The sequence below is a fragment of the Carlito syrichta genome, unplaced genomic scaffold, assembly GCF_000164805.1.
Source record: "Carlito syrichta isolate Samal-C Ts95f unplaced genomic scaffold, Tarsius_syrichta-2.0.1 Scaffold311915, whole genome shotgun sequence".
NCBI classification, from domain to species: Eukaryota; Metazoa; Chordata; class Mammalia; order Primates; family Tarsiidae; genus Carlito; species Carlito syrichta.
In genome coordinates, this window is record NW_007256011.1 from 278,894 (window position 1) to 305,121 (window position 26,228).

General features: G+C 42.0%; 1 protein-coding gene across 1 annotated transcript in view; it reads right to left on the reverse strand.

Annotated features, from left to right (window-relative positions):
• The window catches only part of DDX31 (DEAD-box helicase 31), a 74,231-nt gene that overhangs the window by 46,569 nt on the left and 1,434 nt on the right, over positions 1 to 26,228 (reverse strand). The window contains exons 4-13 of the mRNA XM_021718202.1: positions 25,408 to 25,478; positions 24,384 to 24,448; positions 16,342 to 16,386; positions 14,373 to 14,414; positions 13,566 to 13,630; positions 11,696 to 11,815; positions 11,450 to 11,556; positions 10,027 to 10,262; positions 8,766 to 8,942; positions 3,492 to 3,551 (exon numbers count right to left, since the gene is read on the reverse strand). Of these exons, the coding sequence (XP_021573877.1) occupies positions 3,492 to 3,551; positions 8,766 to 8,942; positions 10,027 to 10,262; positions 11,450 to 11,556; positions 11,696 to 11,815; positions 13,566 to 13,630; positions 14,373 to 14,414; positions 16,342 to 16,386; positions 24,384 to 24,448; positions 25,408 to 25,478 (988 nt within the window). The remainder of the gene's footprint in view (positions 1 to 3,491; positions 3,552 to 8,765; positions 8,943 to 10,026; positions 10,263 to 11,449; positions 11,557 to 11,695; positions 11,816 to 13,565; positions 13,631 to 14,372; positions 14,415 to 16,341; positions 16,387 to 24,383; positions 24,449 to 25,407; positions 25,479 to 26,228) is intronic.

Consider the following 26,228-nt stretch of genomic DNA (forward strand, 5'->3'; position numbering starts at 1 on the left):
TTCACTGCCCTAAAATTCTGTGCTGTATCTGTTCATCCTTACTTTCTTTCCCTGAGCCCTTGGCAACCACAGATCATTTTTATCTTGTCCATGGTTTTGGCTTCTTTAGAACATCAAATACTTGGAATCAAGCAGTATATAGCCTTTCCAGATTGGCTTCTTTCACTTAGCAATGTGCATATAATGCTCTTTCACGTCTTTTCGTGGCTTAATAACTCATTTCATTTTTATCTCTGAATAGTCTCCATCGTGTAAATATACAGCAGTTTGATTATGCATTCACCTACAAGAAGGAAATCTTAGTTGTTTCCAAGTTTTGGAAATTATGAATATAGCTGCTATAAAAATTCCTAGTGCCACAGATAATCATTCTAATACTTTTTCATTCCACAGTCCTATAGATGATGCACTCAGGAAGATTAACAGATCTCCATGAATAAACAAATTCACACACACACACACACACACACACACACACACACACACACACACCCTTAACTGCTCCTAGCAGGAAGGAAAATGGGATTGAGGGGGATTTTCTAATGGTGAAGGAAATAACATAACTGTAAGCTTTTCTGTGGTTACAGCACAATTTCCAAATTTTCACAAAGATACTCAGTCTTCTGGCCTTGTTGGAGGGATCTTGGTTGATAAATTAAAATGGCAAAAGGTACAGTATAAAGGGGGAAAGAGCCCCACGTAACAATTAACAATATGATTCCTCTTTATCAAAAAAAGCCGGTTCTCCATCTGTCTCATCCTGACGTGGCCCTCATTCCCCATTAACACCAAGGAGGCTCCTGGATAGCATCAGATAGCCTGGCAAGCAACAGGCTGCTTAAAAGGATGCAGAGTGACAGTATCTCCCCCGACCCAGGCATGATCTATTACAGCGTGTGTGTCCCATGCACCCGTCGGCTCTCAGATGCCAAAGCATCAGGCTATAGCAAACAAGCATGGCAGAAGGGGCAGGAATTCGGAGAGAGTAAGCGAAGAACTTCCCACTGCTGGGGAACCTGGGCTCCTGTTCTGACCTAGCAACTGAGAGGAAATGAGCCCACCCAGCTCTTCAGTAATCTTTGCTGCAGAATGAAGAAGAGATGAGACTCTGGCAGAAGACCAGCATACTGGAAGTGGACCACAAGGTTTTAGAGAAGTCAGACTGTGGGCAAGGGAGAGTATCCACATGGCATCCAGGACTGGCAGGGCACAATGGTGTTCTCTGTCTCACTGACATCACTTGCCTGCAGGTATCATCGGCCAGACAGAAGAAGAAAAGTGATCAGATGCTTTTGACCCCACTGAGAATTATATTTCAGAAAGAATGATCTTCTCTTCCATGTAGAGCTACAAACAAACAAATAAACAACTGAACTCCAGATACCTGGAGTTTTGAGATTTATGGCTCACCTATGTCTGTGAAGAACAGGAGTATTTGCATACTAGAAGACTTGACAATTTCCCAAGGATAAATCCAGCATCTTATGGGTCAAAGATAAAACATTTTGTTCCTCTCCCAATCCAAACTCCAACACAAAGGATCCTACAGCTTTCTATTTCAATATAGGCAATCTATAGCATTTATTCCTCAGGCAACAAAATATGTATGAAAAAGGGAACTTATTTCCAATGAGCAATAACCATCTCTACCTCTCCCAGTTTCCAGAAACAGGCACACATTGGTGGCTGTCAACACTGACGTCCTGGGCCTCACCTATTCCCCCCCAATTCAGCCCACAAATACCAAGTACCTCTATGCCTGCTCTGTGCTAGACACTGGGAGGAAACTGCACACAAATCCCAGTCCCTGTCTTCTTGGAGCTGACAATCTGGTGGGAGATACCTAGCTGGGTGTGATGAGCAGAAAAAAGAAGAAATGCAGGGGTACTGGGAGTACCTATGGGGAAGAGCAGGCATCTAGGGTTCACTTTCTCCAAGAAATTAAATTTGAAACCTAAGTATGGGTTAATCAAAGGGGGGTGGGGAGGAGTGTGTTCCAAGCAGAGGGACTAGCAAGCACCAAGGCCCAAGGCCAGAAACAGGCGAATGACACTTTCAGTTCCTTAACTGAAGCAAGGGAAAGTAGAGGAAGAGGAAACAGATGGTTTTAGGTCAGGTGTGGTGGCTCATGCCTGTAATCCCAGCACTTTGGAAGGCTAAGGCAGGAAGATTACTTGAGTCCAGGAGTTCAAGACCAGACTGGGCAACATAGCAAGATCTCGTCTCTCCAAAAAAAATTTTTTTAAATTAGCAGGCTGTGGTGATGCATGTCTGTAGTCCCAGCTACTCGAGAGGCTAAGGTGGAAGGATTGCCTGAGCCTAGGAGGTCGAGGCTCCAGTGAGCCATGATCGAGCTACTGCACTCCAGCCTGGGCAACAGATTAAGACCCCAATGAAAAAACAAAAACAAAAACAAAAAAACCACTCAAACTAATAAAGATGGTTTTGGAACAAACACAAGCATATGACTTGTGGGTTGGCTTTATAAAGGGAAGGGCTACTTGGACAGACACAGATCTCCTTAGGAGGCAAATGTTCCCGTGGTAACTGTTCTCAGATCTGAACTGGTGTTGGCAGGGCCACTGTCTGCTACGTACCTGCTTCACAATGATAAGCAGGTTACCAGGCAGGCCTTCCTGTGGATGAGCATACATACATACACAGAAGAAACAAAGCCTGCATTCATGCATTAACTCTAAAGTTAGAAAGAAGACAAGGCCTAGACAGGCATCCAAAAAGGTAAATGTCTGTTTCTACCCAGCACTTGTACATCGGATTTACTAAATTTATAGTATGATTTCATTACTGTATGTACAGAGACTTCTCCAATAACTGGCTGGTGATTAAGTTACATCACTCAAGATATCACAAACAGAAATGGTATTTTAATCTTGAGAGAGACAGCAACAACTATGGTCAAGTGAAGCCCCAGAGAAGGGGGAACGTGGAAGGTGTGAGTTTTCAATCTTGAAAGAGCATGAGAGACAGCATTAAACAGATCAGTGCTGCGCTGCTGGTGGAGACAGCGACCCCAAACTGTAGAGACCAAGGCCCAGTGAGCTGGCCCTGAACATCACAGGGCAAGTGATAGCTGGAGACAACAGCAAATGATATGTGCCCACATGCGTCTATTTTCCTTTAAGAAAAAGGTGAGTAGAGGCAAGTGGAGTCATTTTGTTGTGGAAAGACTTTCTCAGCTCTAATTACTCCCGATAGCTGTAATTTACAAGTTTTTGGTGGATAGAAATCACCAAGATTCACACATTTTCAGACCAACAGCTGCCACTATTAGTGAGCAAATTGCCAAGTCTTCTGCACGGCGGTGGCTGGCTAGCTGTGGCCCAGTCAGGTGACAAGCCTGAAGTGCCAAGAGGCAAGCCATACCAAGAGGCCCCAGTGTTCCCACTCCCTGTGGGGCTGGCCACAGGATAAACTGTCACAAAACAAAGAATTAAAACCGCCATTACAGAAATAACATCCACCTTACATACCGTGCAAAGAAGGACGCCTCTCTTAGAATGTGAGAATTCCTGGAACACTGCTGTTCTTTCCTACAAAAACAAGGAAAAATAGGGTCTTACAACTCTCAGATGAATTCCAGCAAGGTAGGCTTAGATTTCCCTAACTCTTCCAATTTCCTACTGCTATAGCTATTTTTAGGCACAGAGAGGCAAGAGGAAGAAGTCGATTCTTCGAATATTCTAAGAGGATCTTGCGTGTACAGACCAGAAACAGCCAACAAGAGCTGGGAAGGCCAAAGGGCCCAAAGAGACTGCATGCAGGGCTCTGAACCTCTTTAGAATTTATTCTAAACATATTCTCCTACAAGTGCTCTACAGGAATAAAGAAGAACCAATCTTCCCTACCAGGCAATGTTTTAAAAACTGATTTTTAAAAAGATTAAAATGTATAAAACTATGTATTTTAATTGCAGAAAAATCCTATTTAAGTTCAAAGAAGGAAATAAATTCATCCTTCCACTCAAGGCAAACTGTCACCACTACTGGCTATACCTTGATGTTTCCTAAGTCCCTATTTTATGCATAACATAATCAGGTATGCAGTTAGCTTTTTCAAAAATAGTATCCTATTGGCTCAAGTCTGTAATCCCAGCACTTTGGGAGGCCGAGGTGAGAGGACTGCCTGAGTCCACGGGTTCCAGAACAGCCTGGGCAACTTAGTGAGACCTCTCCTCTACAATAAATCAAAAAATTAGCTGGGCATAGTAGCGCATGCCTGTAGTTCTGGCTACTTGCGAGGCTGAGGCAGAAGGATCACCTGAGTCCAGCAGGTTGATGCTGGGGTGGCCATGAGCATGCCACTGCACTCCAGCCTGGGTGACAGAGTGAAACTCCAAATCCAAAAAAAAAGGTATCCTACATATTTATACTATTAAGCGTATCAACGGAATGTGAACATCTTTCCATGTCAATAAATATCCAAAGACCATATCATCATCTCTCATGGTGACTTCAGTTGAAGAGATGCATCATCACTAACGGATGTGACCAATGTTCTATTACTGGCAACTGGGGCTGTCCCAACTTTTTTTTTTTTTTTTTGAGTTGGAGTCTCACTCTGTTGCCCAGGCTGGAGTACAATGACATGATCAGGGCTCACCACAGTCTCAACCTCCTGGGCTCAGGAGGTTCTTCTGCCTCAACTTCCCAAGTAGCTGATACTACAGGTGTATGCCGTGATGCCAGGCTAATTTTTAAAATTTTTTGTAGGGATGGAGTCTCACTGGGTTGCCCAGGCTTGTCTTGAACACCTAGCCTCAAGCAATTTTCTACCTCAGCCTCCCAAAGCACTGGGATTATAGGCTGAGCCACCGAGCCCGGCTCCAACTTTTTTTTTTGAGTCGAAGTCTCACTCCATTGCCCAGGCTGGAGTACAATGACATGATCAGGGCTCACCACAGTCTCAACCTCCTGGGCTCAGGAGGTTCTTCTGCCTCAACTTCCCAAGTAGCTGATACTACAGGTGTATGCCGTGATGCCAGGCTAATTTTTAAAATTTTTTGTAGGGATGGAGTCTCACTGGGTTGCCCAGGCTTGTCTTGAACACCTAGCCTCAAGCAATTTTCTACCTCAGCCTCCCAAAGCACTGGGATTATAGGCTGAGCCACCGAGCCCGGCTCCAACTTTTTTTTTTGAGTCGAAGTCTCACTCCATTGCCCAGGCTGGAGTACAATGACATGATCAGGGCTCACCACAGTCTCAACCTCCTGGGCTCAGGAGGTTCTTCTGCCTCAACTTCCCAAGTAGCTGATACTACAGGTGTATGCCGTGATGCCAGGCTAATTTTTAAAATTTTTTGTAGGGATGGAGTCTCACTGGGTTGCCCAGGCTTGTCTTGAACACCTAGCCTCAAGCAATTTTCTACCTCAGCCTCCCAAAGCACTGGGATTATAGGCTGAGCCACCGAGCCCGGCTCCAACTTTTTTTTTTGAGTCGAAGTCTCACTCCATTGCCCAGGCTGGAGTACAATGACATGATCAGGGCTCACCACAGTCTCAACCTCCTGGGCTCAGGAGGTTCTTCTGCCTCAACTTCCCAAGTAGCTGATACTACAGGTGTATGCCGTGATGCCAGGCTAATTTTTAAAATTTTTTGTAGGGATGGAGTCTCACTGGGTTGCCCAGGCTTGTCTTGAACACCTAGCCTCAAGCAATTTTCTACCTCAGCCTCCCAAAGCACTGGGATTATAGGCTGAGCCACCGAGCCCGGCTCCAACTTTTTTTTTTGAGTCGAAGTCTCACTCCATTGCCCAGGCTGGAGTACAATGACATGATCAGGGCTCACCACAGTCTCAACCTCCTGGGCTCAGGAGGTTCTTCTGCCTCAACTTCCCAAGTAGCTGATACTACAGGTGTATGCCGTGATGCCAGGCTAATTTTTAAAATTTTTTGTAGGGATGGAGTCTCACTGGGTTGCCCAGGCTTGTCTTGAACACCTAGCCTCAAGCAATTTTCTACCTCAGCCTCCCAAAGCACTGGGATTATAGGCTGAGCCACCGAGCCCGGCTCCAACTTTTTTTTTTGAGTCGAAGTCTCACTCCATTGCCCAGGCTGGAGTACAATGACATGCTCACGGCCACTGCAGCCTTGACCTGCTGGGCTCCAGCAATCCTTCCACCTCAGCCTTCCAAGTAGCCAGAACTACAGGCGCGCACTACCATCCCCGGCTAATTTTTTGATAAGGTCTTGCCAAGGTCTTGCCAAGTTGTCCAGGTCTCAAACCCCTGGGCTCAGGCAAGCCTCTCGCCTCGGCCTCCCAAAGTGCTGGGATTACAGGCTTCAGCCACCACGCCCGGCATATAAGGGTAATTTTTAACAGCTGTATTATAGAATCAAAATTAGGAAAAAAAATCAGAAAAGTTCATGAAAGCCTGTGAAACATCTTAAATACTTGACATAATATATTCAGACTTGGGGGAAGGAAAGAAAACCTACAAAACTCTTGGACTTTCATCACAACTACCATGTAGCATCTTCTTCAAACAGTAACTTCTCTCTAATGCTCATATTCTTATTTCAAATCACGTCAAGTCTCTAAGGAGACCATACTAAGGTTCTGTGGGGCAGTGGCCAGGTTAACAGGCAGGAAGATGTAATCGGGACTGTTTTAGCTTAGCCTGGAACAAGACACTTGACCCGAACACTTAAAATACAAAAGGGTGGGACATTACCTCCTATCTTTCACTGTGAAGCCTAAGTACTTAATAAACAGACAGCATAAGTAAAATATTAGTGATTGGCTGGGCTTGGTGGCTCAGCCTGTAATCCCAGTGCTTTGGGAGGCTGAGGTGAGTGGATTGCCTTAGTCCGTGGGTTCGAGACCCACCCAGGGAACTTGGTGAGACCTCATCTCTACAATAAATAAAAAAACCAGCCAGCCATGGTAGCGCGCACCCGTAGTTCCAGCTACTTGAAAAGCTGAGGTGGAAGGATCGCTGGAGCCCAGCAGGTCGAGGCTGCGGTGGCTGGGAGCATGCCACCGCACTCCAGTCTGAGCAACAGAGTGAGACTCCAACTCAAAAAAAAACTGTAATGATTATTAAACTATGAAAAACCCTGAAAGACAGATAACAATAACAATGGCACTAACATTTATTGAATACTTACCTTTTGCTAGGTACTATATTAACTACAGGGCATTAACTTAATACATCGTCACAACAATCCAATAAGTAAGTACTACTATTATCCCCATTTTAGACACAAGAACACTGAGGCACAGAGCGATTAAATATTTACTTAAGGTCACACAGCCAGCAAATGAAAAGCCAGAACAACACAGCAGTCTGTCCCCTAGAAAGCACGGCTATAAACACCATGCTAGATTATCACCAGTATATAGTGTGAGATAAACGATTTCTATAAAATCTAACTGTAGAATCTTTTGTCTAATCTATTAAAATTCCTGGTCTCTGGATCCCTTTGTAGTTTATAAATGTGATTAGGTTTTCACGAGCATGTGTAAGATGTGCCATGCTCAAACCTTGTTACGTTGCTGGCACACAACCCATCTGACAATGAAAGAAAAAAAATTTCTAGATTGTTCTGAGTCTGAATTTCCAGTTCCTCCATTATTCTAAAACCTACGCTACAGAATGTCTCTGGTAAAAACAGACCCAGAGGATTAATAAACTAAGATTAACAAAAAAAGAAACAAAACCCCAAAGCATAAAATGGTATTAAAAAATAAAATCAACAAACTCGACTGAATCAGGGATCCTGAAGGTAAAAATCAAGAGTTGCTAACTCTCACAAAGGCTGGAATAGTCAAGGACTTTCATATCAACTTGTGGTAAATAACCTGTGTCCTTGAGTGACCTTAAGCAAGTTTACTTTTCTGGGTCTCCATTTCCTAAATTATCAAAACAAACAGACAAAAAGAAGGCTGGACTTGTTTAGGACCATGTCAGATCTCTAATGCCACTTTTAGCAGTAAACATGTTATGATTTTTCAAGCTGCTTGAAACCTCATTCTGATTTCTCGTTTTCTTCCACTCTTTCTAATTTTCTAAGCCGTCTGGTAAGCTCTCCTCTAGGACAAAATGGCTCCTGTTTCCAAGCCCTGTTCGTTCTTCCTTTCCAGTTCCAGCAAGTGTATCTCACTCCCATATTCCAGCCTGACTCTCTAAACGGATGGCCTAGTTAAGAGTAGTACGATGAGACTCATGGCCAAGTTCCTAAAATAAAGGAAATATGACGCTGTTCTACCTGAATGCAAATCCTACTCTGTGCCGAGAAAGAAATGGGAGCCCGCAGCCCCTCTGGTACACAGTACCCTCTCCCAACCCAAAGTGTTCAGAGTGCAGCGCTGTGTCTTGTTGACAATGACAGCAGCCGTGCTCAGCAGTACCATATGGGATCCACAATTTAGCTCCATTAATGCTCTTAATTTGAAGACATCAAGCCCTAATTACACACTGGGTACTAAAAAGGCAAAACCCTTCCCTGGTGCCAGCTACTTAGTGGTACTCTGTTGCCTTAACAGCTGGTTGAGGTAGACTCAGGCCAAGCCGAGGCCTGTGAGCTCTCTCAGGTGGAAGAGACCGGCTCCTGGAGCAAAGCAAACGGGAACAACAGACTCTCCCTCAAGTTCCAGCGGTCACCCACTCTTGGCTGATTCTTGCCAGGCCCGCTGTGGTCTTCAGGGTCCACAAGCCAGTGCTAAGCCCTAAGGATACATTTGCCAGGACTCGGGTTTTTTGCCGCTCTGGGCCACGTTGCCGCACAGGGAGAGGGTTGTGCTCACCTCCTGCTTCATGTTGCCATGCAGCCGCAGGAATTTTAATCGCGTGGAGGCAGATGGTAACTGCCCTAATGCCGGAGCCCCTGAGCTGCTCAGCAGGGTCTGCAGAAAGAGGCTGTAGTGGAACTCCACCAGCTCGCAACTGGAGAAAAAGACAATCATCTTCTGGTCTTTCTCAAACTACAAAGACGGAGGAGGAGGTGGGGGTGGGGTGAGAAACACACATTTTTAAGGTTAGGTGACACTAAAACGAGTATTTCTCTAAAATACATAGTCATGTGGACCCCGATTTGGAAACACAGGCGGCAAACAGTTTTCAATTATTAAAAACAAACAAACAAAATACTACACTATACTACATAAAGAATGTAGAAAAATGACACAGCTACAACCTCAAACAGGTTTCCCAGATCTGAAAAACACAAATACACTGCAGTGCAGCTGTGTGCTAGCTCTGTGCCTTCCAATCACTCAGGGCTCACCACACACAATACCACCCACCTGGCTAAGACTCAACATACAGAAAATCTTGAAGTTTCCTCCTCAAGCCCTTCCATTTACTAATTTTCCATATCCCAGAGAAAGCCATCACATGCATCTAGTAAATAAATACACAAATATTAGGATTCTTTAAGAAACACAGGCACAAGCCCCTGTATTTCATGTTCCTGCCACCTGTGCTATTCCTAATTTTAGTCCCAGGCAAGATGTGTAAGGCAGTTTTCAAGTTGAACATCATGGCCAGCTGGGCCTGGTGGCTCATGCCTATAATCTCAGCAACTTGAGAGGCTGAGATGGGAGGACTGTTTGAGCCCAGGAGTTTGAAACCAGACTAGGCAATTTAGTGAGACCTCAGCTCTACAAAAAAAAAAAAAAATCAAAAAATTAGCCAGGTGTGGTAGTGCTCGACCGTAGTTCCAGCTATTCAGGAAGCTAAGGCAGAAGGATTGCTTCAGCCCAGGAGTTTGGTGGTGAGCCATCATTGTGCCACTGTACTCCAGCCTGGATGACAGAGTGAGACCCTGATTCAAAAAAAAGAAAAAGAACATCATGGCTATTGCTGACCTTTGATTCTTTATCACAATCCTAGAAACACTGATTGAAAGGATATATTTTAAGTTCTGCGTCCATGAACTCAGAGATAAGTTGGAGAACTCCTTTTTTTTGTTGATGTCTCAACTCATGAATGAAACTTTGAATGCTTGACGCAAACAAAATAGGTCTTTCTTCCCTGGATCAAGCCAGGTCTGGTCTAGAGACCTACCTTGCATTTCTGAAGAATGAAGGCCGCTAGGGAGACAAGCCTCAGTTTACTGGGAACCAAAGTCACGTACTGATTGAGATTCTCTGGTATTGCAAAGCCATCCAGTTTGTCGCTAGTATATGCAGGAGAGACTTCCTGGACCACTTTGCCTTTTGTGTTAAACTGATTGTGGCTTTCGTCCAGAACAGAAATACTGACTGGATTGTGCAAACTGATATCAGCTAGCCGTGTTACACCTTAGACAAAAAGAGAAAAAGGCAAAGCAAACACAACACACACTATGACACTGGTCACTATGACAATGGTCACGAATGCATACCCCCTCACAGCAACCAGCCAGGATTATTAAAAAAGTCCCTATGGGAATCACCGAGGCCCAGCACTCATCTGCCCTTCTGTCCAGCTGGTGGGGCACATGTACCAATTTGTGTCCATGGCCTAACAGCCAATCCATACCAACATTTAATAAACCCTCATCTATGAAAGACCATCTAAAAGGATATTAACAGATGTTTGTACCCACCCCCACCTCCCAAAAGGATTCTTTGGTCAAGTAAGTTGTGGAAAACTTTGGATTAAAAGTTTCACAAAAGTTTCTTTGCAACAAACCATCTCAGGGCCTTTACTCTTTTGATGTATACTGTGAATATCCAAAGGGGGCATTTCTCAAACTTTTTTTGACGACAAAATCCCTTTTTCATGAATTATATCTCAAAATTAATATTACTTAGAATATACTCAGAAAACTGTGAGGGGCCACATGAACGGCATCTGGTATGTGGACATCACAATGTGGCCTAGTAAATCAAGTAAACCAGACACAAGAACATGAAAGCTGTATTGTTGTTCAGACAATGACTAATTATGTGGGGTGATTCTGGAGGAGTGATGTAACTTTTCCAAGCCTCAGTGTCCTCAACTATAAGAGAGAGCTAGGAATTTCCATCTCATGAGGATGGGAGACAGAAAGAAGCTTAAAGAACAGATTTTAAAGTTCAATATCTCTCAGGAGAAAAGCAGACTAATTACACTAAAAATACACTTGAATGAGAGGCCATCATCTTCAGTGCAAGGGCCCTGATCTCTGTGGGCTGCGACTGCAACGAAAATCTCATGGAACCACCAGGCCAACAGAGTCAGCCTTTTCTCTTCCTCTGCACCTTGACGTGAGCACCCGCAGCATTCTCCTTACCTGAGGTGATTCTAGCTCTGGGGCTTGCCCTTTCTCTCTTTCCCCATGATCTGGGGAACATACCAGTCTTGGGCAACTGGAAGAGGGAGGTTGGGAGTGCAGGACATATAGTTTGAAAAGCAGTCCTCTAGGGAGACCTTAGAATCTCTGCTGGCAAACAGTGGGGATTAAATCTAGGTTTCTCCTCCTTATTAAGAACAAAGGAGGCCCCATCAGTCCTTTTTAACTCACCTTCTGTGAGTGTCGCTGACAGCAAGACATTCTGTTGTTTCTGGCATTTGGCATTTACGGCATTGAGTATCACTGTGATGTCCTTTTCAAAACCCAAATCCAAGATTCTGTGGTTATAATAAAAGAAATCTGAATCTACATGAAGAGATGTAATCTCCATGTTGTCTAAGGCACTACAGAAGTTGCAACGAAACAGCAGAAACAGCCCTTTTCTTCTACCTTTCATGATTCTTGGATGAGGCTTACCTGTCTGCTTCATCGAAAACCAGCCACTGTATCCGACTAAAATGAATGTTCTTTGTGGATTTTATATGATCCACCAGACGTCCAGGAGTTGAGATAAGGATATTTATTCCTTTGCGGAGTCTGTTTAAAATCATATATAATAAGAGAAAGTAAATCAAACGGGGCTATATCAATAGAAAACACAGGAAAAAGGCAAGCAGAAAGATTCATTTCCTGTACAGCACAAATGTGCCACAGCCTGAAATCATGACAAAACATAATGCAAACTGGGTCAAAACATAAACTTGACTTTTTCCTTCTCCCACAGAATGTAATTGTTAAGATCTGAAATTATACTAAAATCATGAAACTTTAACTTTGAAAGGAATCCTAACTACATAATCCAATGCTCTTTATCTGATTCTTAAATTCTTTCTAGAACATTCCAGATAGTCATCCAACCTATTCTTGAAGGGTTCTGCGTCAGGGAAGCCACGCCAATGTGCCAATTGCTCGACCATTTTTTCTTACTGAGCCCTTTTTGTAATTTCCCTACAATAGACCTCGGGCTTTGCCCCATAGGTTATGTAGTATAAACCTAATTTCTTACTCTCCCAACAATTGTTCTCTTACTATTCCACAGTAATAAAAGTAATAAAGCTTTAGCTGGGTATATCTTCCAGCTTTCCTTGAAGTTAAGTATGGTCATGGGCCTATGTTCTAGCATCATCTTCGTGCCTGCTAGCAGGGAACTGGATGTAGTGGATCGAGCCCCATCAACTATCAAAGACTATGAAGTAACCTTTGACAACACAAGCCTCCCACAGTGGCACAAAAAGATAGAACCTTGGTTCTGGCACTAGAGCACTATGAAAGCCCTGGACCCACTCTGTCAGATTTTTTAAATGCAAAAGAAAAATACAATGTCTATATAACTGCTATTTGTCATTATTCTTATCATTTACAGTTGAATCTAATCCTTACCAATACTTTTAGGCTTCAAGTTTAATATTTACTCCTCAGTTATAGGCTACATGCATAGTTGAGTGTCAGTACTAGTTAGTAAGCTACAATACAACAACAAAAAATATTTTTGAGTTGGAGTCTTGTTCTGTCACGTAGGCTAGAGTACAATGGCATGCTTAAGGCTAAGGCAACCTTGACCTACTGAGCTCAGGCAATCCTTCTGCCTCAGCCTTCCAAGTAGCTAGAGCTACAGGTTCACCATCATGCCTGGCTAATTTTTTGATTTATTGTAGAGACAAGGTCTCATCAAATTGCCCAGGATGATCTTGAACTCCTAGGATCAGGCGATCCTCTTGCCTTCACCTTCCAAAATGCTGGGATTACAGGTGTGAGCCATCGTGCCTGACCAATAAAAATATATTTTTGAAAATGTAGACAATTTGGGATTTACTTGTTCCAATAACTTCCAACTGACACCCATTACAAGTTCTAATAAAGAATTAGGAATCAATGTATTTGGGTATAAAAAGCAAATTGCAATGCATTATGTAAGTTTATAATCTTGTTTTTGTAAAATCAAATAAAACCTTAAACTCCACAAGTAGACAAAAGGGAGTTGCACCCAAGGGGATATCTACTAAACAAGGGGGACTGTGGGGTGCCGGGGAAGTGGGAATCGAAAAGGTGATGAACACTGTTACTATGTCAGAAGGAAACCTGTTTGTAGCTTCATCAATATTTTAAAAAATAGCACCGTCTAGAGGTGACCGCACCCCACTGACTCAATCTGTCCCTCTGCTCTGAGACAAGGAAGCACAGCCTGAGACAAAGTTCTCTGCAGGCTTATAAGGACCACGCCTTATTGCATAGGAAGGCAGGACAGACAGACTCACAAAGAATTAACAGCCAACAAACCTCTCCTTACCTGGCCTTTTCTGATTTCCTCTTCTCTCCTCCCATCAACACTCCAGGCACAATCCAGGTGAATGGCTACGAAAGAAAAAAGACCACAGTCAATGCAAAGCTCCCTTTACTGAACACACAGAGTGATTCTAAATCCTTTTCCTCAAACAAATTGGGAGGAAGAATTTGGGCTTCTTGTTTTGAGGTACAATTCCTAGGCTCTGCCACACCCACGGGTCGTATCCACAGTAACTTGAATTACAGCTATATGAGTAGCTTCTATAGCGGTACAAAAGGAATGTGAGCTTTTTAAATGATTCAAATAGCTTCCCTGTCTATTCCTATGGAACCTGAATTGAAAACACATTTCAGTAAGTCTACTGTCTTTTTATCTTTGGTGAAGATGAAATCCCAGCAACACCCTTCTGCATCCTGCTCCCGATAAAGAAAGCATAGATCAATTTACAGCTTCGACTCTGAGGCCTTTTCTCTCCTTTCTTAAGCAAATTCTACTTGCAGCTTTTTAAGCTTTTTACAGTGCCTTCCTCAGGATCACTGTAAGGTTGTGCCTGTGATTTTCTGTATGCGGCCTGCTAGTAACTACGATGAACAAATTATGGAACTTTAAACACTGATAATCCAGCTAAGGTAGAAATTGATAGGTTCAGATTAGTAAAAACCTATAAACTGCCTGGAGAGCAGGGATATCTAGACAAGAAGGAAATAAGAGTAACTCATCTCTTTGAAAATAAAGAAAAGACTGTAGTATATTAAATCTTTCCTCCAAAAGTCAGAAAAAAGACAAAACTGAACTCATGGTTTGCCTTACCTTAAGCAGTTTCTGAACAGTGTCAAAGCTTTGTAGAGCCAGCTGTAAATATTCAAAAGTTATACATTATTAGCAGGTTCTATTTTTTTTTAAATACAATGTAAAATAATTAGGATCCAAACTTGAACCACAAGTTAAAACTGAAGAAAAAGCAATTCTATACACAGAATCTACTCTGAAAATAAACCTTTTCTTAGACTGGTTCTGCAACCTGTCAGTTGGGGAATGAGGGTGAAGACATCACATCTATTTCTCGGATGTATACAAAAATAGTGTTTTGTGCTCCCTCTGCTGGCTCAAATTCCCAAAGTGCCACACAGAGAAGTTCAAGTCTATGGTGTGCAAAGATGTAAGAGGATAAAACAGTCACCCTAGAATTGGACCTCCTTAGAAAGAGAAATAGCACAATACGTGTGAAGGATAAACTATCATAGTGATGCAAAGGCTAGCCTTTGGGAACTTCACCTTAAAGGTGATGTAACTGTGTCCTACAACTGTGGCAGGGGAACTAGGAGACAGCACTCCCCAAGTTCATGTAAATAAAACGACCAAACCAGCAAGTCCAGTGGAAAACAGAGACAGTGAAAACTAATGTGGGTTATAACCATTAACAACCTTCAAACAAGCCTCTTATAGAATCCACTTATCCAAGGATATACAGTTTCCACATATTTAGTATTCATGAGGCATCCTAGGGAAGTAGCAAGTTTGCTGCTGCAAAAATGTTAATAGCTTCTGGGCCTGCTCCTTCATTGGACTGAGCTGAGAAGGGCACTGAAGGCTGTATAAAAGGCTGGCTTGGAATCTCCATCTCTGTGATCAACTCTCTGCAAAGAAGTGATTAGCATTTGATATAGAAAACAGACACCCTAGTCTGAAAACGGCTCTGTGGGCAAACAAAATAGATCAGATAGAAGAGATTTCTATTAAGAAAGAGTAAAAATATTCAGAAGCTTAACTTTCAGCAACAAGTAAAATTTTTAGTAGCAGTAGCTTTTTTTTTTTTTTTTTTTTTTGAGTTGGAGTCTCACTCTGTCGCCCAGGCTAGGGTGCAGTGGCACACTCACGGCCACCACAGCCTCGACCTGCTGGGCTCTGGCAATCCTTTCGTCTCAGCCTTCCAAGTAGCTGGAACTACAAGTATGTGACACCACACCCGGCTTATTTTTTTATTTATTGTAGAGACAAGATCCCACCGAGTTGCCCAGGCTGGTCTTGAACCCCTAGCTCAGGCAATCCTCTTGTCTCGGCCTCCCAAAGTGCTGGGATTAAGGCTTCAGCCACCATGCCCGGCCTAGCAGTAGCTTCTTAAAAACATAAAGGCTCATTTTCAGAGCCAACTGCTTTTGTTTTTTACTTAAGTTAACAAACAAACAAACAAAAAAGAGAAAAATGCAATTCTTGTAATCCCTTTTAAAGGTATAGAAATTTAATGGTGTCGTTAGTTTTTAGACAACAGAGAAATAGATGCTTGTCCATATAAACCTACAATTTTCTTTTCTTTTCGAGACAGGGTCTTGTTCTGTGTTCCAGGCTAGAGTGCAGAGGCACAATCAAAGCTTATTGCAGCCCTGAACTTCTGGGCTCAAGTGATCCTCTAGCTTCAGTTTCCTGAGTATCTAGGACTACAGACATGCACCATCACACCTGGCTAATTTTTTTCTTTTTAAATTTTTTGTAGAGATGGGGGTCTCGCTATGTTGCCCAGGCTGGTCTCAAACTCAAGTGCTTCTCCCACAATGTTGGGAAGAAGATGTGAACTACTGCACTTGGCCTATACCTTACGAATTTCAAAGAGTACCTGACTTTTTCTCCTTGACAAGAACCAGAAGGATGGTTCGTAGGCAAATAAAAAGGGATCGCAGGGGTCTGTGTAGTAGGGAGAGAAGTGATAAAACCATTTTTAAACCCAACAGGACATCAGTGAAAGGCTGCGCTCAAAACTTGCCCCCAAACTGAGCCTGCTTACCTCTCTCGTTGGCACTAGGATCAGAGCATAGGGGCCGTCACTGCGCTGTTGACACAGAGAAAAACGCCGTAAGATAAAAGTCAGACTCCAGATGAACAGGACCTAAGGGTGGTGACTTACAGAACACTGAAAGCATTCTCAGTGGAGAAAAGGACAAGACAAGGAAGCAGAAAACCCCATTTTCAGACAAGAGAAAAAAATATGATGGATGAAACTGGAAAGTAGGAGGCAAAATTATCATTATTAGATGACCTTATTTCATCCTAAAAAATATAATAATCAAAAGCTATAAACAAGATAATTTAGTCAAGTAACTGAAAGCAAAATTAATGTATAAAAAATCAAGAGACTTCCAATACAGAAAGTTAGAAAGTATACTAAAAAGAAAAAAAAATCACACATAAAAGCAACAAAAAAGATAAAAAGAATAAGCCTAACAAAAAATGTACAAAATCTATAATGAAAATTTTAAAACACTTCTAAGGGGCATAACATAAAGTTTAAATAAATGGAATCTATTCCAGGATAAGAAGGTTCAATATTATAAATAAACAAATTCTGCCTAAATCAATCCATAAATATAATGTAACTCCAACAAAAATGCCACAAATATGTATATATATGCATATATCTAAAATAACACATATAACCAGGCAAGCTGATTTCAAAGTTGATGTCAAAAATAAATGTGCAAGAATAATCAAGACATTTATGAAAAACATATCAGATGTAAAAATAATTTAAAGTCACAGCAATTAAAAATAATGATACTGAGACAAAAATAGAGATTACAATAGCAAATATAGTCTAGAATAGAATCATACACATATAGAAATTCAGGAAATAATGTAAGGGCCATTTTATATCAGCAAGGAAAAGATGGTTTATTCAAAAGTCCTTTGAGAGAAAAATAAAGTTGGGAAAATAAAGCTGGAATTAAAATGGCCTTATTACAGATGACTCAGAAACCTTAAAAGAAAACACTGACACATTTTATTACACAAAAATTTTAAATCTCAGAATATAAAAATAATACCCAAACAAAATAAAGAGTCAAATGACAACCTGGAGGCGGGGGAGTATGCCACACCTAAGGGAACTAGCTCTTAACTTATAGAGTAGTCCTATAATTTAATAAATGAAGAAAGGGCAAAAACAACTAATTTATGGACATCAGAATTCAAAATATAGTTGTTACACATATGAAAAAATGTTCAGTCAGGCGCAGTGGCTCATGCCTATAATCCCAGCACTTTGGGAGGCTGAAGTGAGAGGACTGCTTGAGCCCACGGGTTGGAGACCAGCCCAGGCAACTTGGCGAGACCTTGTCCCTACCGTAAGTCAAAAATTAGCTGGGCACGGTGGCACTTGCCTGTAGTTCTAGAGACTTGGAAGGCTGAGGCGGAAGGATCGCCTGAGCCCAGCAGGTCAAGGCTGCGGTGGCCATGAGTGTGCCACTGCACTCCAGCCTGGGCAACAGAGTGAGACTCCAACTAAAAAAAAAAAAATTCAACTTTACTCCTAAGAGAAATTCAAACTGAGCTACAATACAGTATTTTCCCTATAAATTGAGAAAAAATAAAAGAGCAGATGGTACTAATGAGGGCACAGGTAACAGGAACTCTATGCTGCTGGTCAAAGTGCTTATGGCTATCACCCCTTTAAAGGGCAAATCTGAAGCTGGGTGCAGTGGCTCCCGCCTGTAATTCCAGCACTTTCAGAGGTTGAGGCGAGAGGATTGCCTGAGCTCACAGATTCGAGACCAGCCTGGGCAACACAGTGAGACCTTGTCTCCAGAAAAAAAAAAAAAAAAAATTAGCTGAGTGTAGTAGCGCATGCCTATGGTTCCAGCTACTTGGAAGGCTGAGGTGGAAGGATAGCCTGAGCCCAGCAGGTTGAGGCTGTAGTGGCTGTTAGCATGCCCACTGTATTCCAGTCTGGGCAACAGAATAAGACTCTGACTCAAAAAAAAAAAAAAGAGGCAAATTTGGCATTATCTACCACAATATAAAAGCAAATTTCATTTATATACATTTCTCCTACAGATGTGTGCATAAAGAAGGTATAGAATATTTTACCGACTATACAGTATTTATATGATCCCCGTTAGCAGCAGAACACTAGGCAGAATGTAAATTCCACCAGGCAGTAAGGGAATTATGCAGTAATTTATGGTACACACATAAAATGAAATACTAGGCAGCCATTAAAAAGAATAAGGCCAGCCGGGCTCGGTGGCTCAGCCTGTAATCTCGTGCTTTGGGAGGCCGAGGTGAGTGGATTGCCTGAGCCCAAGGGTTCGAGACCCGCCTGGGCAACTTGGCAAGACCTCATCTCTACAATAAACCAAAAAATTAGCCGGGCGTGATAGTGCACGCCTGCAGTTCCAACTACTTGGAAAGCTGAGGCGGAAGGATCGCTGGAGCCCAGCAGGTTGAGGCTGCGGTGGCCGGGAGCGGACACTGCACTCTAGTCTGGGCTACAGAGTGAGACCCCACCTCAAAAATAAATAAATAAATAAATAAATAAGACCGCCTAATACAGTGCTGATAAAAAATCATTCCCAAAACATATTACAGGAACGAAAGCCAGGCATAGAACATCATGACAAAGTGACTATTTGCGTATCAAACCAACAAAACAGAAAAATGTTCAAACACACACAAAACTTCACATAAAAGAAGGAAGAGGAATTACGCATACTCATATTTGCTTGACATGTCAAGAATTTTCCTGGGAGGATACACAAGAGGCTGGTAATAACAACCACTGTATCCTGAGAAGCAAACTGTGTCACCAAGGGAAACAGGGAGTAAGATGACTTACGTTTCACTATATATGTTTTGGTACTCTTTGAATTTTTTTTCACATATACAGTATGCTATATCTAAAAATATTAGTAAAAAAAGAAACCAAAGTCATCTGAAAAGGCCCCTAAGTCAACGGTGGCTTGCACACCTCAAGTGCTCAAAGACACTAAACGAGTCAAAACAATGTTAGTGTAGAAACTAAGCACACAGACTTAGCAGTAAATTCAATTACAAGGATGGTTTTCATGTTTTGCATAGGAAACATTTACCCATAAGAAGAAAAGGATTTGGAATTCAAACCAGAGCCGTCTGTACGCAACATCAACTTTGTGAGACTACACTGAACCCAAGCTAGGAACGGTAAATATGCTAGTACAACAGAATCAACGTGCCGCTGTGTGACGTTAGGAGATTCTGACATTTCAAAAGGTGTTACTACACAGAGAAGAAGAAAGAAAAATCAATTCCTCGCAGGGCACAAGGAAGTGAAGAAGGATGGATGCTCTGTTAAAGAAATCAGAGCCAAAGCAACGTGAAGAGTGCGAGCACAGAGAAGTAGTCCATTCTTGTGTCATTGCCAAAGTAATTTAAGAATCTGCTGGGTGCCCTGGATTTGTTGCTCCCTGAAGATACATTTTTTACAGGTCAAATCATTTTACAATGAACTCCAAGGAATTATACTGAATATTACATGAAATTTGTGAATTAAATTGGGGCTTGGAAAACTGTTTCTACAGAACGTTGCAGTCTTTAATAGAATGATCTGCTAGTGATATTTTAAAATATTTGAGCCAATAAAAAACTACATGGCTTGTTATGGTTCTGAATACAAGCAAATCATATCATCACCCTTCAAAGTAGCCACGCAGTTGTCAATGATAGCTAAGATGTAATGAGCACGTACTGTCACCAGGTGCTGGATACCACATCTGAATACATCACATGCATCAGCTCATTTAATCCTCAGGCCCTGCTATTGTCTGGGTACCACAGAGGAAGATGCTGAGGCCCAGAGGATGAAATGATTTGCCTAAAGTTACACTCTGACCCATGATTTAAGCAGAACCGCCCATCACACAGCCCTCCTCATGTGCTTGTCATTAAATCTCTCTCATCCTCAGATCACAGATCTTTGAAATGAGAGTTGGACTAGAACTGCCCAAGACATTCTAGTTCTAACATTCCCAAACTCTCCAAATTGGCATAAAGAAAAAACCACTACTGGCAAGAAGTTCTCTTGGAGTGTATAAGTAGATGAGACTTTCCTACATGATTATAATAATGCACATTTATAATTCTCTAACTATGTACCAGGGACAATGTGAAGCACTTTACACAAATTATCTCACTGTAAAGCACTTAATGGGAAAAACAATCAGTTGCCTTTAGGAAATAAAATCCCTCATTATTCCATCTCAGAGAAAACCAATATTAATAGTTTGCTAAAGAAACGTCTAGTCTTTTTATGCATATATACACACCATTATTATTTATGAAATTGGAGTCATACTATAAATACTGTTTTGGAGTCTGTCCTTTTCAATTAGTAAGGCAAGAACATTTGCCTAAGTTCACAAATAGTAATTGAAGAAATATCACGTTTAATGGCTATATCAGGTTCCAACATTTGGGCACTTTCATAGGGTTTCTTTTTTAATTGATATAAAAAAATCTTTAACCTATTCATTATGAAATAATTTTATTCTTACAAAAAAATTATAAAAATAGTACAAGGACTTCCCATAAACCCTTCTCTCAGCTTCCTCATGTTATCAATTCTCAAAAAGTAGGAAATTAACACTGATTCAATGCTATGAATTCATCTATAGACCTTATTCAAATTTCATCAACTGACCTGTTTTGTTTTGGTTTTTTTTGAGTTCGAGTTTCACTCTGTCGCCCAGACTGAAGTGCAGTGGCTGGCCACCGCAGCCTCGACCTGCTGGGCTCCGGCGATCCTTCCGCCTCAGCCTTCCAAGTAGCTGGAACTACAGGAGCGCACTACCACGCCCGGCCAATTTTTTGATTTATTGTAGAGATGAGGTCTCACCAAATTGCCCAGGCAGGTCTCGAACCCACGGGCTCAGGCAATTCACTCACCTCAACCTCCCAAGGCGCGAGATTACAGGCTGAGCCACCGAGCCTGGCTAACTGACCTGTTAATGTCCTATTTCCAGACCAGGATCAAATTCAGGACTACCATGTTGTATTTCATTGTCATGTCGCCTTCATTCTGGAGCAGCTCTTTAGTATTTCTTTGTTAAGACCTTAATACTTTCAAATACTGACCAGTTATTTTCTAGAATGTCCCTTTATTTGGATTTATCTGGGGATTCCTTATGATCAAATTCAGGTTACAAATTTTTGGCAAGAAAACCACAGAGGTGGGCAACCCCCTTAAGTCCCCTCCCACTGTGGAAGCATTTTTGTCCTCTCAATAAATCCTGCTTTCTTAAAAAAAAAAAAAGAAAAAGAAAACCACAGAAGTGATGTGTCCTCCTCAGTGTCTTCCTCAGGAGGCATGCTAGGTTAAAACACCTCATTACTGGTGATACAACATCCTTCACTCGGTTAAAGAGATGACAGTCGGGCTTTTTTATTGTAGAGTTACTGCTTTTCCCTTTGTAATTAAAAAGTATCTTGTGTGGAGGTTTCTGTTTTTGTTTTTGAGTTAGAGTCTCACTCTGTTGCCCAGACTGGAGTGCAGTGGCCACTCCCGGCCACCGCAGCCTCGACCTGCTGGGCTCCGGCGATCCTTCTGCCTCAGCCTTCCAAGTAGCCGGAATTACAGGCATGCGCTACCACGCCCGGCTGATTTTTTGATTTATTGTAGAGATGAAGTCTCACCAAGTTGCCCGGGTGGGTCTTGAACCCACGGGCTCAGGAAATCCACTCACCTCGGTCTCCCAAAGTGCTGGGATTACAGGCTGAGCCACCAAGCCCAGCCTGTGGAGATATTTTAATACAATATAAATATTCCATTTTTCATCACACTTTCATTCACTCATGTTAGCATCTATGATAATTCATGTCACAAAATATTACCATGGCATCTGTCAAGTGGTGATTTTCTATTTCTATCACTTCTACACTTATTCATTGGAATTCTACCATAAGGAAGGGCTTTTCCTTCTCCTCATTTATCATTATTATTATCATTATTTTAGTCGGCATCTCACTCCGTCACCCAGGCTGGAGTGTAGTGGCACACTCACGGCCACCCCAGCATTGACCTGCTCGACTCCCATGATCCTTCTGCCTTAGCCTTCCAAGTAGCTGGAACTACAGGCACATGCTACCATGTCTGGCTAATTATAATTATTATTATTTTTTTTATTTTTTTAGTTGGAGTCTCATTCTGTCGCCCAGACTGGAGTGCAGTGACCACTCCTGGCCACCGCAGCCTCGACCTCCTGGGCTCCAGCGATCCTTCCACCTCAGCCTTCCAAGTAGCTGGAACTACAGGCGCACGCTACCACGCCCGGCTAATTTTTTTTTAATTTATTGTAGAGATGAGGTCTCACCAAGTTGCCCAGGCGGGTCTTGAACCCACGGGCTCAGGCAATCCACTCACCTCAGCCTCCCAAAGGCGCGGGATTACAGGCTGAGCCACCGAGCCTGGTTTACATTTTTTTTTTTTTTTTTTAAATTGTAGAGACGAGGTCTCGCCAGTTTACTCGGGCTCGTCTCAAACCCACAGCCTCAGGCCATCACTTGCCTCAGTTTCCCAAAATGCTGGGATTACAGGCTGAGCCACTGGGCCCGGTCCATTTATTTATCTATAAAATAATTTATTTATATCACTTTGGACTCATGGATATTTGTTTTAGTCTATGGACTATAATGCAATACTATCATTTATTTTGTCACTCAGATGTTAGGTAGGCTTGATAGCCAAACTGAGAAAAACAGGAACCAATGAGCTCTTCTCATCAGTTTTGTGCACTCACCTCACTTCCTATTTCTGTCTCATCATTTCCTCTCAACTGGGAATAACTAGGGCTCAATTATTCTCCCTCAATTATGTCGGATTCCGGGCTGAGGTTAGAGATGAAGCTTATCCCCACAGACCATAACAGCTAACCAGCCACCCAGGGAACCCAAATTTTGGCCCCCTTGGTCCAGGCACTAACTGAACATGTTTCACAACTAAAGATAAATTCTAGATAATCTTAAAAACAAGAGTCTAATTGTCAAACCCACTAATTGGGTGCATATTTTCACATCTACTGCTCATGATAAGTCACTGTTTAAATAAAAAGTTCTGCCTTCTTGGTTAAAAATAAACAACACATTGGCACTTAGAATAGAAGGTTAAAATCTTCTTCCTTTCTTCTCTGTCTGTATCTCTCTGTCCCTATCTCTATCTTTCTGTCCCTTTTTTTGTCTTTTTCTCCCTCTTTTTAGAGACAGGGTCTCACACTCTGTAACCCAGGCTAGAGCTTACTGCAGCATCTGACTCCTGGGCGCAAGAGATTCTCCTGCCTCATTCAGCTTCCAGAGTAGCCAAGATTCTCCCGCCTCATTCAGCTTCCAGAGTAGCCAGGACTACAGGCACATGCCACCACACCTGGTTGGAATTTAATTCCTTACATAATTTACAACACAGACTCAAGATAAGAACGTAGATGCACAGTTACAAAATCAAACCATCTTGAGAAATTTACTGAGTGATCATTTTGTAGAAGTTCCAGGCTAAGTACCATGGAAGACACAGAAATACTGTCCCCACAGAGCATAGGCGACGCAATTAATCTCCACCATAAAATCATGACACAGAGTAAGGAGCTTGGTCTCTGGTGCCAAAAAGAACTGAGGTGGAAATCTAGTTCTGCCATTATTTGTTGCATGGCCTTGGTTAGTTAGCTTTCCTAAGCCTAATTTTCTTTGTAAAACTGGGATCAACACGCAGGAGTACCTACAACTTGGTGGGGCAAGGGGCAGTTAAAGATTCAAGAAGATACACATGCAAAGCCTGCGGCACAATGTCTGCTACATGGGGAGCTAGCTCTTTACAATGTTGCCTGTTATACTTACTGTGACAACTGTCAGAGGAATATTTATTTTATTCCACCTGGGCACAGTCTTTAGATGCAACATGTTTATGTAGTAAATAAATTAAAATGAGGAGAAATCAATGCTAAATGAAACAGATTGTTTTAGTCCTAATGCTACTGCTATAGTTCAGCTGGATGGTTGCTTATGGACAATGGTAGGAAAACACAAACTCACCTGTATTTTTGGCTCCATTGCTTGAAGAGACTGGACCACAGGGATGCAATAAGCAAGAGTTTTACCTTTTTTTAAAAAAAGTGCAAAAATCATTAAAATCACAAGCCCTGTAGATGAAAGAAAAGCAAAGGACATAAAGGAAACAGGCTTTGCTATCTTCGAGTAGAACCAAATTCTGGGGAAAAGAAACCACATTGTATATCCAAGAGAAATGACAAAGGGAATTTACCTGAATGCCACAATTACTAATTCTGCTTTGCAAATTCAGTCATTCTAAAAAAACCTGAAGCTTCAGCTCCTTTATTCATTAACAAGAAAGAGAACGATATATTTTCTGAAGTTTACAAAAGCTCAACGAGACGGTCACCTACTGGAACTAGATCATTCCTCCTCTGAAGTCCTCCCTATTCTCACAGGTGGCCCTCTCATGGTCGATCACATGTCTTCCGCAGTGCTGATGTGATTATTAGACAGTTTGAACCCAAGAGCTAGACTCTAAAGACCAAGATGCCAAGAGATGCCAAAACTTTGGGTTTCCGGTCACCATAATGGTGGCTGAGCTGGTAGGACTGGAGTTCAGCAGAGAAAGATCCAAAGACCAAGTCCAGACTGGCCTGGAACATGACAAAAACAGTGTTCCGGCCTCAAGCACAGTGATCAGCATTCAATCAGCGTGTGCTCAGGCCAGAACTCACTATGTGAAGAAAATATTCATACCCCACCAGAGTGAGAATGGGCAGCTCTGGCCACAGACAGTGAGACCTGGCAAAGCCCTGAACAGGCTCTGAGCACATGACAGCAGAACTTGACTACTTCCTAATCATTCCTGATCATGGCACCATCAGCGTCCCCTACCTTTCATAATGTGAACAAAGTCAGGGCTCTAATCAAAGCAAGCACAGTCTCCCTCTCCCAAACAAGACAAAACAGCCATCACCAACACAGACACCTTACAACAAAACCTACCACATGACCACGGGCCTAGGTACAGAGGAAGAAGGGCAGAGATAAAACAACAACTGACCTGAGCCTGTCTGGGATCTCACAAGAGCATCTCTCCCTTCCAGCAACGCAGGAATACTCTGCTTCTGAACACTGGGGTCACCAGAAAGAAAAAACACGTCTATAAATACCCACGTTATGTTTATAGGCAGAGATGTAGGACACATAAAATGCAACTGCCCCACATTTTGACTTGTCCATCAACTAGAACCCCTAGAAAGTTACTGAAACATTCACGTGAACATACTAAGAAATTTTTGATGATTAAAAGTATAAAACCCTAGTTATGTTTCTTGAACTTAACTGAAAATGGTAAGGCAAGCCAGAGAATAGCCATTCTAGTAAACTAATTTTTTGAAAACTGGGACAGCCATGACAACAAATTAGTCATCGTAAAAGTGAGCCACATACACTCTTGTCTTCTGTAACAGGAATATGGGACAAAACAAAACACAGTGGAAAGATTTCCATGCAGACTAGCAAAAGGAAGCTTGAAAACTATTCAGACAGCCAGCAGCAGCAGTCCACTCTTCAAGAAAAAGGTTATAGACACATTGCATTATGTGCCTACATGTGTATTTAAAAACAACCAGCAACAACGAATACAGAAATTAGTTAAATCTGATTGATAAAACAACAAGAAGAAAAGACTGGTGGGGGTTCCCTAATATAGTCTTCAATATTCTTATTCATTTTTACTTACAAAGGTAAAAAGTGATCATTATGGAAAAACACAGAAGCACATATACTCAAAATTAGGACATTCACCCCCCCACACTTTTTACTTCTTTATTTTTATTTTCTGGGAGTAATCACTATAACAAAGATTCAAAATATTTTTTT